The sequence below is a fragment of the Pelmatolapia mariae genome, linkage group LG5 (genome assembly GCF_036321145.2).
Source record: "Pelmatolapia mariae isolate MD_Pm_ZW linkage group LG5, Pm_UMD_F_2, whole genome shotgun sequence".
NCBI classification, from domain to species: domain Eukaryota; kingdom Metazoa; phylum Chordata; class Actinopteri; order Cichliformes; family Cichlidae; genus Pelmatolapia; species Pelmatolapia mariae.
In genome coordinates this window covers 2,053,179-2,070,749 of record NC_086231.1, presented here as the reverse complement: position 1 = coordinate 2,070,749, position 17,571 = coordinate 2,053,179, and the positions used below count along the sequence as shown (strand labels likewise).

Sequence of the window (17,571 nt, the reverse complement as noted above, 5' to 3'; positions counted from 1 at the left end):
GATTCATTACGTTTTATTATCACTGTTAATGTATTTTTGTTTTTCTCGTTTTAAATATATTTGTACTGAGTTTTACATTCATGTATTCACTTTAAAAATGGCTTCTTCTTTTTTAAATAACTGAGGTAAACAATAAAAGAAAAGGTGAAATGGGCGGAGCCAGCGGACAAGCCTAACCTGTGGAATGTGCTGATTTCCACACGTCATACGTACACTGGCCGATGATTGGTTTACAGAGTCAAGTAAAAAAGAGCAGACAAGCCGGCGGCTATTCAGTAAGCGCAGCAGCAGCGAACGAAAGAAACTTTACGGGAGAAACGGTGACAGTACCGAGAGGCGGACGGCTGTACTGTGTATTATTTGCTGGACTATACTGGAACACAGCGGCGGGACACTGAAGACGCTCAGCGCGCTGTTTTTTTAAAGCTATAAATCCCCGTTAAGCTAACGTTTAGGGCGACATTCCCGCTTGTTTTTGTGAACTACCTGGAAGAACAGCCATGCTCACCCTGTGCCTCGTGTTGATGTTATCCACTGCCTCCGTCTTCTCAGAGTCGGTAAGTAGTTTCTCCAGCGAGCAGCTCAACTTCAAAAACTCGTGTATCTCTGTTTCGGCAGCGCTATCTTGCTGAGGTTAGCCCTGTGTTTGTGTGCTGTTAGCGGGAGCCAGAAGGCTGTGATTTACCTGTCCTATCCCTCTGTTTAACGTACGGAAATGAGAGTTGTTAGCCACTTAGCTTCTCCTGGGATACGGCAGCTATTATCCCGAATGGGGCCCTGTGAGGGGGGGTCACTTTTCCAGGATGAATCCCAGAGACACTTCCCAAAGAGAATCAGTCCTGTTTGATCAAAGAGACAGTTTCCCGCCCCCGGTAATAATACAGATGCACGCCAGACTCTCTTGTGTCTTTGAACACTTCTCCAGGTTGTTGCCAGTGTGAGCTAATGGGGAAATTTGAGTGCAGACTCCTTTTGGAGCCACTGAGACTTAAATGGTGACTCCATGTGTTGTTGTTAGAACAAAATTTGACTGTAATTAGTAGGATTTGTGTGTTATGAGGAGACTCGCTGAGCTGGAAGGCACCAAATCCCAGTTTGAGTGAGATCCATGTTACGCCCCTTCCATTCTGATGCTTTCCCATTAACTGTCTATGAATTAGCTGACCAGGGGAGCTGGATGTGCTGCAAGCATGATTAGGTAAGCCCTCCAGCGTAGGTAGATCCATATTTGCTGATGATTCATGTCTACAGGTGTTGCAAACGGGATGTATTTGGATTTAGTTGGGCAATAAAATAATTTTTAAAGTTCCAGAGACACTGGAGCTTTCCTTTCTTGATAGTTAGATTGTTCTAGGCATAAATTTGATGAGACATTGTGCAAAAAAGACAAGTCTTTAATTGTTTTGCCCAAACATGCGTTACATTGCTTCTGTTTTGTTGCTCTGATTAATCATTTTTGGTGTGATTAACATCAACATTGAATGCTTGATGCCACCCACATACAAAAACATGCACCCTGCCCCCCTCCACTCAGGCCAGTTGGTCCATACGAATGGTGAGAATGAGCAAAAAGCAGTAAGAGCTGGTTTAACTGCATGTCTGGCATACGGCAGGATTTGTTAAAGGATGCTAATCTCAGAGCAGATTGTTGTCTGTACAATCACAACCATTTGTAGACACATTTGTAGGCTGGAGCGGTTCTCGGTTTAAGTAGCATAACGGTTATATTCGGGGTTCTAGCTATTCCACCGTTCCACATTTTGGTGTGAGAAGGGGTTGGAACAAAACATGGCGGCCTGATTGGGCCTTACAGTCTGTTACATTCCTCAAAGTATCTTCTCCTCCTCCTCCTCTTCTTCTTTCTTTTGGTCCCCCTCTGGTATGTGACCTTTGGTGACCTTGACCGGCCCTCTCTGGGATTTTGCACACTTGATGGGGTCTCAATGGGGCCTCGGGGTGACACTCCACTTCTTTAACACAGCTAGCCTAGTGTGGTTACACCTACAGCTTTCCCACCAAAACATTCCCCCTTTCCTTCCTTAAACGAGCTCCAGATATTGACCCCTTTCTCTCCCGCGTGTTCTTTCCTTTAATGCATACTTGGCCTCTGAGCTATCACAATACTTGCCTCCTTGTGGCCTTTTCTCTCTGCCCACGAGGTCATTATTGGTATGTGGGTTTGGCATTCCCTGCTAATCGATAACAATGTTCTTTTACCTGACAATAGAACATGCCCTGAATGCAGAAAAAGGGTTTTTTTGAGAGCCACAGGCATGATCGGAATGTTTTTATCACGGGATTGAGTCGGATTTCATATCAACTGGATGCCAGCAGGAACTTGGTGCCATTTCGCTTTGGTCAGCTTGTCTGTTTTTATCAGTTTGTTCAAGATAGCGTGGCATGCCAAACAAACCCTGTTCTCTGTTCTTTTTATTTTCCATTGACCTCAGCGTTTTCTGCCCATGTATGGTCCTTCGCTGCCCAGCCAAGGGTGAAGGTGAAAAAGATAGGAAAGACCAGCCCCGAGTGTAATGTTTGTGCTAATGTGCAGGGCGTTTTTCTGAAATGTCAAAAATGTTGAGAAAACTCCAAACACATGCCTTTAATTATGATATGAGACAGAATAAAACAACATCTTGTTTAAGAGGCTGAAAGATGAGCTTGTTTGGCCTTTAATAAGGGTATCTTTCATCTTTATGGAAATAGAAGTCCAGTTTTTATGATTTAATTTAACACGTCCTTGAAGTTGAAATTGTGGTGGTTAATCGGGGTAAGAAAAGTCTTCTTTGCCCCAGAGTTAATCCATGTTGCCCCACCAAACCCTTAGCTTGTTGCCTCTGGAGTCCATTTGTTAGAGCTTGTTGGAATGTGACTGGTTTTGCAGTTTTCCCCCCCTTCCGATCATTTGCACCAGAATGAAGCAGGTTTTTAAGGCTAGTTTTTTGTCTCCTTTGCATGATGGGGTGCAGGGTGGGCGCTTGATAAATACTATGACTAGGATGTAATAATGGTTCCTGCTTTGCTGCCCGCTGGTCTATAAAATCCCTTTGGGCCCAGGAATGTTGGCACACAGAGAGAGGAGGTTTTTGTCCTTCCTGCCCACGACGGAGTGCAGTCGAATCCGATCCCCCGGACTCCCTCCACCCTTTTCCAACCACTGCATACTCTGGCAGTTGTAACGGGAACTATATGAATGCATTCAGGGCAGAAGTCGACCATAAAAACCCCTCCAATTCTGGTTATATCACTTTCAGCTGACTTTTTTTTTTGTCAAACTCAAGACAGAAACAGGCAGTTTAAAGATGCTGAGCAGTCTCTGATTATAAGCACAAAGCTCTGCTGTGTGCTGTTACTCTAAAGAGGGGTTCTTGCAGATTTTAAGCACAAAAAAAAAAGAAGTTATATTTTATATACATAGTTAAGTAAAGAGAAAAGCTGGTTATGCTCCAGAAACACTTGTTGCACATATAAAATCTGCTTGACCAAGCTATTTCAGCTTGTGGCTTTCACCAGTGTCATCATAAAACATGTTGCAGACAACATTTTAACTGCTCCAGACTTTATGCAACCTCCAAAGTATTTAAAGTTGTGCAGGAAAACCGTTTATCTGCCTGTAAACTCATGCATCTGGTCAGCGTTACAGTAAAATCCATTAAGTTGTGTTTAGTACTTCAGAAATCTTACATTGGTAACTTGTAACGACTGGAGAAGTTTAGACATTGCTTTCGGGCCTGGAAGTTGTGTTTTTACTATTTTTAATTAAATGACAGCAAACCTCTGCTGCTCCTTCATAGTCTATGACTAAAATCGGCGAGGCTTGTTTTGTTCTGGGGATTTTCCTGCAAACTGGATGGGGAAGGACTCTTATTACCAGCTGTAGTCCATGATGGTGGAGCTGGGAGACCTTTAGCGCTACATGAGCAACAGCAAACGAAACGTCACTCGCGAGGTCCTACTGGAACGAGAGAGGGGAAAGGCTCGAGCTAGCTGGTTGGCGGGGGGTCAGTATGCTGATCACGTTGTTGTCCTGAGGGAGTTTACACGGTGCATGCGTGGACAGCGCTCAGTCTGGGGTTTTTTGTCATTTTAAACTTTTTTTTTATGTCAGGGGAATGTGAGCCTCGCTGTGATTCCTCTGGGAACGGCGAGCCTTGGAGGGAGGCCTTTTGATGTCAGCCTGTGCCGTCTCAGTCTTCTCGTTCTTTTGCACGTTTGTTTCAGGATTGAAGCCAGACTGTTTCCAGCTATCAGCTCCCGTCCACAGCACATGTATTGGGCATGAGAAATGATAATCAAAGCACACCACCCAAAGGCAGGCAGGCAGACAGCCAAATGATATCGACCCAATATTTCTAATGTATCTGCAATGGGGATTTTTTGGTGATTATTAATGTGCGGCTGCTTCTACCCGTTGTTTTCACTATTGATCAGTCTGTTAGTTGTTAGAAGATATTCAGAAATGGCTGTTTCTGAGGTGACACCATCAAAATCCAACACAGTGGACCAGAAATGGCGTGCGATGATAATGTCAAACAACAAAGATTTCTTGAACTGTGTGCATAACCATTACCCTGAAGTGTAGCAACCATCATCCTTTCACCAAACTTTGAATTGGCCGTGTATTCACAGGCGTGAGGATTATGGGGATTTTTGCTGATTCTCTTTTGATAACGGCTCATTGTGTTTGTCGGCTTCTGGAAATTTACTTCCTACAAACGAAACCCAGTTGATACACCACAAACGGCGCCTACCCACTCAGCAGAGCTCACAGGCTGCTTTTGGGTGGCGTGAGGGTTTTCCCTTATTCGAATGCATTTCAGCAGTACAGCGCCTTTTTGATGTGGTGTGTGTGTGTGAGGTCTACCTCGCGACTGTAGACCGCAACCATCACATTAACCTTTTACTACCTGCACAGGATGCTACATTCATTTCTAATCCACTGAGTTAATCAATGATTAACTTTGGAGGTTTTGGATGTTTGAATGAGTCTCTGGACTCCTAGTGAACCCACAGACCACAAAAGACCTTTGACTGTGGGTTTTAGCAAAGAAACTCAACTTCACATGCTGTGAACTGAAAACACTACAACTCTCTTGTAGAAATGAAGAGTAAAATTAAACTCCCACTGTGTACGCTTCCTCTTTCAGTCACCATCAAGCACTATAACCAACTGCCTTCATACACACCTGCATGTTTCTGCTTTGATTAAGCTGTGCTTCTGACATCTGCTCAATTTAATGTTTGGAAATGGATGAGTTGGCACGATCCCTGTAAAAGAAAAGGTGTGTTACTCTCCGTATAATTAAAAACGTCTTTGTGAAAACTAAAATGTTGCCTCTTTTGTCAAGAAGCAAGCGTAAAGTAAACTCCTGAAATCACCAGAGCACTAAGCTTCACTTTGAGTCAGTTACTATTGTCCTTCAATGAATAAAGACAAATATTAGTCAGTGAAATGAGTCAAATCTTAAAATCCAGTGTGATAAAGAGCCTGTTTTCTGTGAGACTTCTTAGATAAGACAGTGGCTGTACAGTCAGCCAGCTGTGCAGCAGACTGGGACGATTTATTCTCTGCTGACGGGGCTAATTGAGCTTTAATGAGCCCCTCCTGAGAGTTTGATCTTATCTGTGCAGCTTTTATTGGTCACTTCCTGCTGCTGCCGAGCTCATCCTGTCGCATCTCTGACCGAATCCTCGACTAATGGAGAAAAGAGGCCGGATGCCTGCAGCGACTCGAGCTCTTACTGAAGCTTGCGTCCTCCATCTTCCAGCACTTTAATGTCACTCCCCTAGGCAGCATATCGCCGCCTTGAATCAAACATTACAGGCCGATAGACTACAGGGAAGACACCAAGGGGTCTTATCTGCTTAAACATCAGCCTGCGAGCAGGAAAACAGGAAATGTCCATCAGAAACAAATCAGCATATTTGTTCTTTGTGCATTTAAGTAAACATCTGAGATATTTTTACTTAAGTTTGTAGGAAACTTTTGGCTATATTTGGACATAAACAGATCTGAGGTCAGCTTTATCAGACCACTCAGTCAAATTAAACCTCCGTCCCTCACTGATTAGCACACTGTCAACATACAGTCACAGCTGATTAACAGATCAGTCTCAATGTCCAGCTTCATCCGGCATGTTTTATCTCTGAGTCGCAGCATGAATAACTAACTCGCACCAAGAACACGATCTGTAATCAAAGAGTTGGTATAAAATGGACTTTATCTACATTTTCTGCAGTTTTTAAACAGTTGAAATGTGTTTTTCACTCTGGAAACCATGCTGCTTATGTGAGACCAGAAGTAGTAAGTATTTTGAGAGCCCATAACTTTGCAAATATTTGAAGTATGAAGGTAAAATTGTACTCCAGTTATTTTCAGAAAAGGGTCGGCTGTTTCTGAGGAGAGTCAGGAGGGAGGCACTGATTGTTTTTGAACATTTACTTGAACATCAGGGAAACGAGGTAAATGGTGACTGACTCTTACACACCTCCGAGCCTCGTGCGTGTGTTGCGTCGTGTCGGACTGAGGAATGCGTTCCTCCACGTGGGTCAGCTCGGCAGCCAAAACCTCTTCGATGCAGCCGCCACATTCCTGCCTCGTCCGCAGTGAAGCCAAAGCACTCTAAGCACACGCAGACGCTCGACTCGGAGCTCGGGCCAAACCAGCGAGGCTGCTGTCAGATTTCTTCTGGCCTCACAGACTTCAGGCTGAAGGGGCCTAACACGGATGATAACGGGAGTCTTTGTTTTCCGGAGCTTCACCCATGACATGCAGACGGGGTTAGATGTGCTGATGAAAAGTCTAAAATACTTGCACAAAAGGCTTCTTCCAGTTCCTTGGAATGGATGGAGACCCACTTCCAGAGAGTTCAGTGTGGCTGGCCTGGTGCTGGGCACTCTGCTATAGATAGATCCGGCGTAGGTAGGAGGAATCTGGAGCTCTGCTGTCGGTTGTAGTAGTTGTAGGTTAGTGTTTGAGGACGACCACATTCAGGCCTCCTGAAGGAACAGCTGAGCTGACACGGTTCAGCTTTATGATTTTAATGAAGCAATGAAGCCATGATTTTCACTCCTCCCGTGGCCTTTGGATTTGTTTGGCGGTTACGTCAGGGGTCAGGAGTACATCTTACCAGCAGATGAAGTGACACAATGCTGGTGCAAATCCTGCTGGCTCAAGTATCACCAGCAAGGGGGGGGGGGGCTGAAGAAATGGGACGCGCTGAGGGAGACGAGCACTGCTTTGGCCTCTGAAAACTGACTTTTCTGGACAAGCTCGTGAGACGCCGGACATGGCAAAGAATAAGGAAGCACATTCCTGTCTTTTCACGTGTTGAACCTCCACCAGTCAGCTGTGTGAAAGGACCAGATGCCCCTCTCCGTGCTGGCAGATGGAGGGATTGTTTCCAGAGTTTAATGAAGGGAGGCTGCTGGAGGCTTAGCCCAGTTACCTTGGTCATTGATATGCTCTCAAGGCGTCCACTGGCATTGTTTGGTGTCAATAGAAGGGACGGGCCCTAAAGCTGGTTGGTGGGACTCCTGGCAGACTGCTTTTTTTTTAGCGAAGCTGAACAGTTGGAGGGTTATAGGGTTTTAGGACCTCCGTGCTGTGATGGGCAGGATAAAGAAGGGTGTGATGGGACGGAGGTGTGAAGTGTCTGATGGGGCAGGAATGGAGTCTACAGGGAGGGGGCGATGGCGTCTCTTTTCAAAGGCTAATCAAAGAAAGCCGATGGCTTTTGTTGTGCTTACAGTAACAGAAAAGGTCACATGATAACCTAACAAAGCACAGCAGTTAATCAGCTGGCTGATGGAAGTGGTCGTTTCACAGATGTCAGCATCACTAATGTGACTTTTCTGTCACGCATAATGATTTTGTTGCATGCGATGACTGTCTGGGTCACATGGTTGGTAGCCTCAGACTGTAACCACGTGGCTCTGCAGTTTGGGCCTTTTTATTAGACAAAGGGCAGCTGTGTTCAGCTGCTGGATTGACTCTGACCTTTGACCTCTGTGTTGGCTTTATCTGAGTGAGTGCTGTGATGAGTAAGGCTTTTATAGGAGGAGTTATAAAACGTTAAAGCGGAGGGAGGAGGCTTTTTGTTGTTTTCTTCTTAAATGAGTCCATGTTTGGTTCTGTGGGAATGAAAAGTGGAGCCTTGAACAGAAATCTTATCCCATATTTCTTTCCACTGAATCCATTTGGTTGGTTGGTTTGGCTGCCATCCATATCCGGCTGCTTATCAGCTGTTGCACATTAGGCCCAAAACATACCAGGCTGTGAATCACTGATGGAGGACAAAATGGGGATCTGTTAACAGGCTGTAAAATGGCTGGTTGTGATTCTTCTGTCAGTAAACGATCTTAAAAACAACTCTCGGGACTTCCACTCTTCAGCTTTCACCGAGTTTTCCAGGCCGTTTGCAGGCGTTTGCGGCCTCCCCCCGAACCACAGCGAGCTCTGCTGTAAAGCACGTAGCCAGACTTTGTGTCGCTGAAGCTCATTCAGGCTGTTTGTAATGAACACATTCAGCTTGATGTGAAGGAACAATGATAATCTGTCCACTCAGGCTGTTTGTGGCAGTGTTTCCAAGCAGATAAAGGCTGCTTTCAATTAATTTTTAACGCGAGCTGAAGTGGAGAAAAGGAAAGTTTGTTTGAAGAGAAAAAAATCACAAACAAAGGTATCGCAGGACCTTTAAAACTGTAAGTCCTTGAAACACACACTGTGGCAGAGTAATGCAGTTCAAATGAAAATAACAAGCAAAAAGGAAAAAGTTCAAATAAATAAAACAAACCTTAAAATGGCTACAATTGAAGTATAATTTTGGGAACCAAAAATTAGTAAGAACAGGAAATGAACTTTTTTTTCTGATATAGATTCAAATATAACTCTGCTAATAGACTGTCTCTATTCTTATAGACTAAGTTACAGGTATATAAAGTGCTTCAGGTGTGTTTTTGTGATAAAGCAATATGTACCCTCCCTCTGGAGGACATAAACGGGGTCTTTCTTATTACTCACACACAGTAAATGAGTGTGTGCCTGCTAACAGTGTAACATGTGCTGTGTGGCCTGTGGCTGTGACTGAGTGGACCGCTCAGTAAAATGAGTGAGCGCTGATTTTCATGTCGATTTGTTACGTAACCTCAGCTCGGGCGCTCCTCTGTTTGCCGGTCCCTGCTGGTTTAGAAGATGTTTACACACACACACACACACACACACACACACACACACACACACACACACACACACACACACACACACACACACACACACACACACGCTGTGTTCCCTACCGAGCTGTTTTCAGGCTGACGTTGGACAGTTTTTACAGAAACTGAGACTTCCGGTGCTCATCCTTGGCTCTGTTGTTTGTTTTTCCTGGATTTGGAACACCGTGGTTGTTTTTGTTGGGACTTGGCCTGAACCCCGTCCCAGCTCCGGGAAATTATAGTAAAAGTAGAATATGTCACACATGTGACGGTAACATCGGAGGCCTTATGTAACGCAATCCTCGAGCTTTTGATCTTTACTGTTCTCCCGAATACGCCGTGCCTGCCGGGACAGGCCTCAGTCGGCCTGAGAGGCGTACACTTCTTTTCTTTTAGCCCTCCGGGACGCAAGCGTCCAAGTTACACCACGCAGGGGTTAAAGGTCAGAGGAACCGGGAAGGGGAGCTTTTTCAACACCCCAGGACACAGAAGGACAAAACGTACTCTTACTTTTTTGTTTGTGTGGAACTTGAAAAATGCAAGAGAAGAAAGTGTTCCTGTTTTTAGAAAAAGGCCCACACCCACTCCACAGACTAAGGTTCGGGTCATTAACGTTCCTTGAGTTTGACAGGAGAAATACCAGTGACTAAACACATAAAACCCGCCAATAAATCACTGAAATCCCTCGAGTGAGGCAAGAAAATGTGTTTTTTTAGCAAGAAGCAGAGAAGTCAGGTTTTCGGGGCTTTTAAAACCATCTGTAACCGCAAATCGAAGTAAAACGAGCCTCGGGGGAATGATGTCAAATATAACAAAATGAAGGGCTGTGAGTCATGCTGGTTTACCTGATTGAATCAGCCTGACTCATACGGGTCCACACGGAGGCTTGAATGAGCGTAATTCCTCTAATGTGACTCAGAGGACGTGTTGGAGCAGGACTGTGAATGGTTGCGAGGAAATGAAGAGCCAGCAGTCACCACTTTACAGCTCAGGATTACTGACAAAGGCAGGCAGGCAGGCATGAATGCACACATACAGGATCACGGCTCCCTGCTGCACATGTATGGGCTTTAAATGAGGACATAATAGAGCAGCGATCCTCAGCCGGGCTACTTTACCGCCACAGCTTTCAGGACGGACATGAAAAGACATGAAGAGAGAAGAAAAGATCAAATTTGTGTGGAAATAGACACGCAGTACAAACCTATAGCTGCAGCTGTTTCCAGCTGTTATCGGTTTAGATGTTTCAGCTTCAAGGACACAGACTGTGAATGTTTTCAAGCACTTTTAAATGATTTAAGTGTCCTGTTTAGTTCAGCTGCCCTCAAACCCAAAGATTGTCGTCACGAAGCATAAAAACATAAACAACAAGTTGTTCACCTTTATGGAGCCGCAAATTCTTTAAAATTTGATGTTTTTAAATACATCTCTGTAAGGAAAGCCAGGAAAGAGGGACTCAGATGGGACGAAATGGAGTGAAGTGCAAGGGAACGCACACAAAGGAGGCCTGAAAGTGTAGGAAACCAAACAAATTGGAGCAGGAGCGGCGAGTCCTCGCGAGCCCACCTTGTTGCTAAGGAGTCGCGGTAAAATGGCCGCCTTTGTTTGAAAGCTCTGTGCAGGCACAATGGGGAATCCCCTCCCCTCTTTCTTCTCTGCTTTTTAAAGGCAGCGGCTGAGAGGATTACCTTCAAACACATCGTTACCACGCCGAGCGGCCGAGAGAACACACAAACAGGGAGGCCCCGGGCGGGCTGGGTTAACCCTTAAATGAAGACTGGGATGGAAGTAATTAAGAGCCTCGTGACGTACACGACTCAATCTGTGAGAGAGTGGACGAGGATGTTTGTGGGACATCCGGGAAGCTTTCCAGTGTGATTTGTGGTCGGCTTTTGTTCTCGCTAAATGGAAAGCTCAGAAAAATAAAAGCTTGTTCCAGTTTTCCCGACAACATAATCACCACTCTTCTTTTCCTGGAAACTCGATTGGCTGCTTCCTATCGGACACAAACATCACATGGGTTCCTCCTTGTCTGCATCGTGTTCGGTGCTGTAAAACACATCAGGCTCATGTCCTGTCTCACTTTGATTTAGGACGTTGTTTAAGAATAAATTCTAAAGTGTGTGTGTGTGTGTGTGTGTGTGTGTGTGTGTTAATGATTAGGTGGTGGATTTGGGGAGGGGGTGTTAATCCCATTCCTGCAGCTTAGCGGGCAAATGGTCACTGAAATAAACTCTTGTAATGTGATTAAATGTGGCTGATGTGCCCTCACCATGTTAAGCTTTGATAGGAATGGTAACCGTGGCAACTGGGGTGATTGAAGGGGGCTGATTGGGCGGGCTTGACCAAAAAGTTAGAGAAACTGGAAGCATGTCGGCCTATTAGACCGAAGGAGTGTTAGTGAGATAAAGTCCCTCTGAGCCTCCGTCTGATGTCCCAGCAGGTGAGGGAGACGGAGACATGGATGCCCATGAAGAGCTCGCAGACGGCCGGCGTGTCGACACGTGGCGGCAATCTGGAGGCGTCTGGAGACGCCCCGATTGGCTCAGACTTCGGCTTCACAGATGATGACGATGACGATTACACATACGACGATGAAGACTACGATTTCTCTGGATCTGGTGACGCAGGTCGGTCCTTACGAAAAACACTCAGCGCAGCGATTTCTGACGTTTACGTAGAATCTGTAAGATTAAATGAAGAATCTGCTTCTTTCCACAGACACCACCATGTCACCTGACGAGACGACATCAGTGAAGGTGAGAAGCGTCTCCTTAAATACTTAAACCCTCAACCATGCAGCAGAGGCTTCACTATCTCTTTTCTCTTCATTTACAGCTCGACATTATTGACAATAAGATCCCCGAGCCAGAGCGCCCGGTGCGACCAACCGTCAACGAGATAGAGATCGTCGAGAAGAACGAGATCCCTGTGCTGGGCAACGACGATCGCAGAGAAGGCAACCAGTCCAATGTCCTCATGTCCCACACTGGCAACGAGAGCATCCTGAGCAAGACGGAGGTCCTTGCAGGTTAGTCGTGCTCTTAAAAACATCTTTGAATTAGCCAAAACTTAACTTTGAGTTTTTAAATGTCCAAAGATGGAAATGCTGCCCGAGTTTTAACATCAGACGCAGGAAAATTTCCCTAAGCTGCGATATAAGAACAAGAGCATGGTAGCGCTCGTACACGATGTCAGATGACATGATTTCTAAAGTGTAGGGCTGACGAGGAGTTTCAGAGCTCCCTCCCCAGAGGAGCAGGAGGAGGCTCCTGTCTGGGTGGAAGGAGTAGGAATCACTGTCACAGCTTAAAAAGTCTCATCTGTCGCTTTACTTTCTCTTCCAGCTCTGATCGCGGCCCTCGCCGTCGGCCTGATGTTCGCCGTCCTCCTCATCCTCTTCCTCATCTATCGCATGAAGAAAAAGGACGAGGGCAGCTACGATTTGTCGAAGAAGCCCATCTACAAGAAGGCCCCCACCACAGAGATCTACGCATAGACCCCAACCTCCTCCTGCTCCTCCTCCTCTCACAACCACACACAGTCACACACCTCATTCCCTTAAAAACCCAATCAGGGCCGGCGTCTGGCCTCACCATGCCTCATCATCATCATCATCATACCTCCTCCTCCTCCTCACTTTCCTCCAGTGGAGCGATGCTGGGTAAATCAGGAGAGAAGCCCCGACAACACGATCGACAGACTGGCTCCTCCCTGATGTGCGCTTTATTACCGACGCTCTCTGAACCAATCAGAGGCTTCGCTTTCTCAGAGAAGGAAAAGGAGCGACAGGAGTGGACTGTCTCAGCTGCCATGACCTCACTTCCTCTCCAACAGGACAAGACTCCTCCCTTCTTTCCTTTAAAAACACTAAAACGGTACTTTTATCTGTCCAGTTATTTATTCTCTCCTCTGAACCTGCAGCTTCTAAAGACTAAAGAGGTTTTCATGAGATTTTTTTTTTTTAATGCCATAATGAGAAAAACAAAAAGTTGGTTTTAATCTGAAAGTTGTGCAGCGGTTTCATGCTCCGTTAGAAGTGACCCTGTATAGAAGTGTTGTTTCTGCACTGTAAAACGATCATTTCATGTTCTGTAAACCTTCAGATGCAGCAGAGTTCATTAAAATGACCTTAAAAGGCTTTTTATTTCCCTTCAAAGCTCCTGGTATGTTTGGTTTCTCCTCAGCACGTAGCACCAGACAAGTGAGTCGTACCAATCCCCGAAAGGAATTTGTAAACGGTGGAAGACCCCAGGTTATTCACGAGCACGTCATAGCGGCGAGGCGTTGCTGTACTCCTCAGCATCGTGCCAGGCGTCAACACTTTCGGATGTAGACTCGCTCACTTTCCCGCAGAGAGTTCGAGGATACGAAGCTATATCCGAGTAGCTGGTTAGCTTAGCTTAGCTTACAAAGTGAAAAGCGTTAGCCAAAGCTAATACAGCTAAAGGCTATTATGTGGGAAGTAGCTGTAAACTCATCAAATTAATGTTCTCGACTTATAATGTGCAGATTTGGGTTTAACCACCTTTTAAGCATAAAGTCAGTCTGAAGGCAGCATTTAAAGTTGGGTTTCCTCAGCTAATGTTACGCTACAGTAGCGTAGCGTCGCTAATGTAACATTTGGGGATTTTTTTTTTTCCACTTTTTCATAAATTAAGATGAAAGAAATGAAGCGTAAATGTGGTCTTTGGTAATTCCGTTAGCTGCTTTTTTTTTTTTTTTGTTATTAATCTAGCTAGCTGATTTATTTGTGCTAAGCTAAGCTAACTGTAATGTAATTTTGACCAAACGTGAGTGGCTTATATCTTTTCTAAAACTTGCCAAATTAAAATTGTAATTCCTTCAGTTCTTTCAGCATTGAGGTGCTAATCCGTGTAAAAGTTGAGCTCTGTGATTGCAGAAACAGTACTTTGTTTTTTTCTTTCTTTGATATTTTTTTTTTTTTTTAAATCATGGGGTTGATGCTTTTCTCAATAAGCTACACCGACTGTTTGCTGTTTAGTTTTTATATTTTCAGTCACAGTTCTCGGAGCGATTGCCGACGCTGTCGTAAGCCGGTCCAATGCTCGGCATTCAGACTGCTCTACCAAGGATTTGTACATAGTCATTAAATATCAATTTTTTAAAAAGCTTAAAAAATATATTAACTTGGTACTCAGCCGTGTTCTGGCAACAGAAATATCTACCAAATATTTAAATGCCAAATTGTTTTGTTTTAGCTCTTTGGTGTCCTCGCAGTAACCTTCATGTGATTTACTGTAAATGTAAGTTTTGATACTACCGATGCTAATACTAACGCCTCTAATGTCCTCCAGTGTTTTATTTTCCCACCTGTAGATCAACTAGTTCCCCTCTGTTATTATTTTTTATTAATTTAACTGTCAAATTATTTTATTGCCTTCCTTCAGGTTTGGGTGTTCACCCTTAAGCTGTTGTATATGTGATTTTTAAAAGTTTTATATACACTAGTTTCAGATTTCCAGCAAATAGTTTTGAAACTTTTTATTTGGTAAGAGTGTCTATTATCTTTTAGACTTTTTTTTTTTTTTTTTTTTTTTGCTTTTGTATTTATGGTTTTGTTTTTTGTAGAAGGATTGATTATGTGATTGCTGTACGTCTCTTCGTTAGAGGGATGTTGTGTTGCCGTCAGCAGACCTCGGGTCGATTCTTGGCTACTTACTTTTGTAAATCTGAACGCGACCGCCGACGCGAGCAGCCGCACAGTTACAAAAACACTCGAGGCCTGATAACTGACAAAATGCTGCTGCCCGTGTCCTCTGGTGTGCCGGGAGGAATGCGCTGACCTCGGACTCGGGCAGAGGAGTAAATCTGATCAGATTACACGAGTTTAAAAAAGAATATTTCAAAAAGCAGTCGGTCGTCGGCCCCAGGTCTGAGTCGGTAAACATGGGAGGGTATGTTCTGCTGCTTAATGTCACAAATACCACACGTGAATCATCATCGGAGTGGAGCCAATGAATCATTGGTTTCTCAATGCTGGTTCCGATTTATTGAAAATAAAGTTATTTTTATGCACATTAACATTTTAAATGTGTGTTTTGTTTTGTTTTATTTCCTGAGAGAAAGATGACTGTGAAGAGACACTTGTCACCTCACCTGATCACAGGGGGTAAATTCCCCCTCAGCGGTTTTCTTTCTAGTTTTTACTCTGACAGCGTAGGAGCCCTGCTAGCTTTGCTTTCTTAGTATTTTGTGTTGCACAAACAGTGCAGGCGTTGTTGCCAAGGAGACGAGCAGAGTTTAAATGCATAAAACCTTTTTTGCACGATTTATTTTGTGTTCGGCATGAAGAAAAAGCAGATGATAACAAATGTACTTCGAGTAACTGAGGAGCTGCTTTCACTGTCAAAGAGAGTCCAGGTGTGTGTGTGTGTGTGTGTGTGTGTGTGTGTGTGTCGGATCGAACTGACAAGCCGTTGCCTGTCAGCTTCTGCGCAGCCGGGAAAAACACACTTCACTAAACGCCAAAACACTGACGAATGCAGCTCTGCTGGGAGGGGCGCACACATTCCAGCACACACATATTCAAACATTATCCTTCACACACGCTTTCATAACCAAGCACACGGCCTCGCGGGTGGGGGTGGCGGCGGGGGGACTTTGCACTGGACCTATTTGTTCAAAAACAAGAACAGGCGAAGGATAAAGTGCCACTCTGACTTTCTTCCAGATCTTTTTTTTAATCCTCTTTGATCCAGCTCCACCTGTCTGCTCCTGCTGGATGCTGAGCAGGTGAAGTGTACGTGCTTTGCATCAGGTCTGAATGTGGGGACTTTCCTTTCACAAATTTGGTCCTGATAAAGTTCCCCTGGTTATTTCTGTTTGGTTTAAATACAGATGTGCCTCCATAAAAACAGAAGGGGGCAACTGCCAAAATGCTCAAACGTACAGCTCCAGAAGCGCGGCCGTTTCTACGACTTTTTTCTTACTGGGTGGGAGAGTGAGATGTGACTACATGGAGGCACAGACAGCCTGCCTGGAGTTTGCCAAAAGGCACATGAAAGACTCTCAGACCCCAAGAAATAAAACTCTCTGGTCTGATTAAGCAAATATCCCCTACGGGGAAGCATGGTGGTGCTAACATCATGCTGTGGGAATGTTGTGCAGCTGCAGGAACTGGAAGACTAGTCGAGGTCGAAGGGAAGGGAGAGGTCACGGGAATGCCGATATGTGCGCAGACATCACTGATGATGCTCTGGAGCAATCTGGATTCATCTGCCAACCGGACAACAGCCCTCAGCAATTAGTACAATTTTGATGTAACCATATGTGATCAGTTTTGGAATAAGGCTGTAACAGGACAAAATGTAGAACAAGTGAAGCTCTGTGAAAACTTTCTGGATGCTCTGTATATAAAACATGTAGAAGCATCACAATACCTTTGCTAAACTGAATCATACTTGCAAGATTAGGAGGCAGCTTCTAACAGTTAATTGTCACACTACCACTAAAAAGGTGGAGGGCTGCAGGAATGAATGCTCAGAGTAATAATAATAATCGTCTAAGGAGCTCGGAAAGAAATGCAACCTTCAAGAAACTTAAACAAGTCTTTTCTTTAGATTACTATGACCTGGATATCATAGGAGTGATAGTTCCTCTGTTTGAATGCAAACAGTCATAACTAAAGACCTACAGGTCACAGGATGAGGTTTTGCTAACGAGAACTGCAAAGGCAGAAAATGATCAAGCACAGGATGTCAGATCGAGTCAGATAAAACCAGAAACCAGACTGTGTAACGTCACATGTGAGATTTCTAAGTTTCAGCTGGTAATCTGTAACAAAGGCTGGTCATGTTTTCACAGGCAGTAGTTTCAGTGCAAAGACCAAGTTTCCAGATTTTAAGCAGTAATTTAAAGGGGGCTGGTCACTCAGTTCCTTTTTTTAATGCTCAAAAATGTTAAAAATAACTCAAAATAGCAATATCTTCAAGGACCTGGTGGTCCATCATATTACAGCAAGCGTGTTTGGGAACACCTGCATGTTTTGCACAATCCAGAGATCAGGGACTCCAGCCACCTGATAATTCAAACTTAATACAGTTTAAACAGGTCATTTATTCTTAAAATAAAAATGGCCTCATACAGCGGTTTCAAATGGGGGAAAATAGCTTTAGAGACTTTCAGCTTATTCTAAAGGGGTCACCACAGCAGGTAGGTCCACATATTCATTATTAACAATGTATTTGTTTAATTTGCTTTTTATGGACGCTAACATATCACGGTGGAGGGGTTTGTGCATTGCAGTCATCCGAGGAGCTATTTTTTGTTGTGAGGGTAAACTGGCCCCTGATAGGGTCCCCCATAACAAACTGGTCCTCGGTGTGGGCCCACACA

General features: G+C 44.5%; 1 protein-coding gene across 1 annotated transcript; it reads left to right on the top strand.

Moving 5' to 3' along the window:
* Positions 1 to 276: 276 nt before the first annotated feature.
* On the top strand, positions 277 to 15,267 carry sdc4 (syndecan 4). Its single transcript, XM_063473319.1, has 5 exons — positions 277 to 557; positions 11,657 to 11,843; positions 11,935 to 11,972; positions 12,052 to 12,244; positions 12,561 to 15,267. Exons 1-5 carry the CDS (start codon positions 501 to 503, stop codon positions 12,710 to 12,712), a joined length of 627 nt encoding a protein of 208 aa, XP_063329389.1. The 5' UTR covers positions 277 to 500; the 3' UTR covers positions 12,713 to 15,267.
* The last annotated feature ends 2,304 nt before the right edge of the window (positions 15,268 to 17,571 follow it).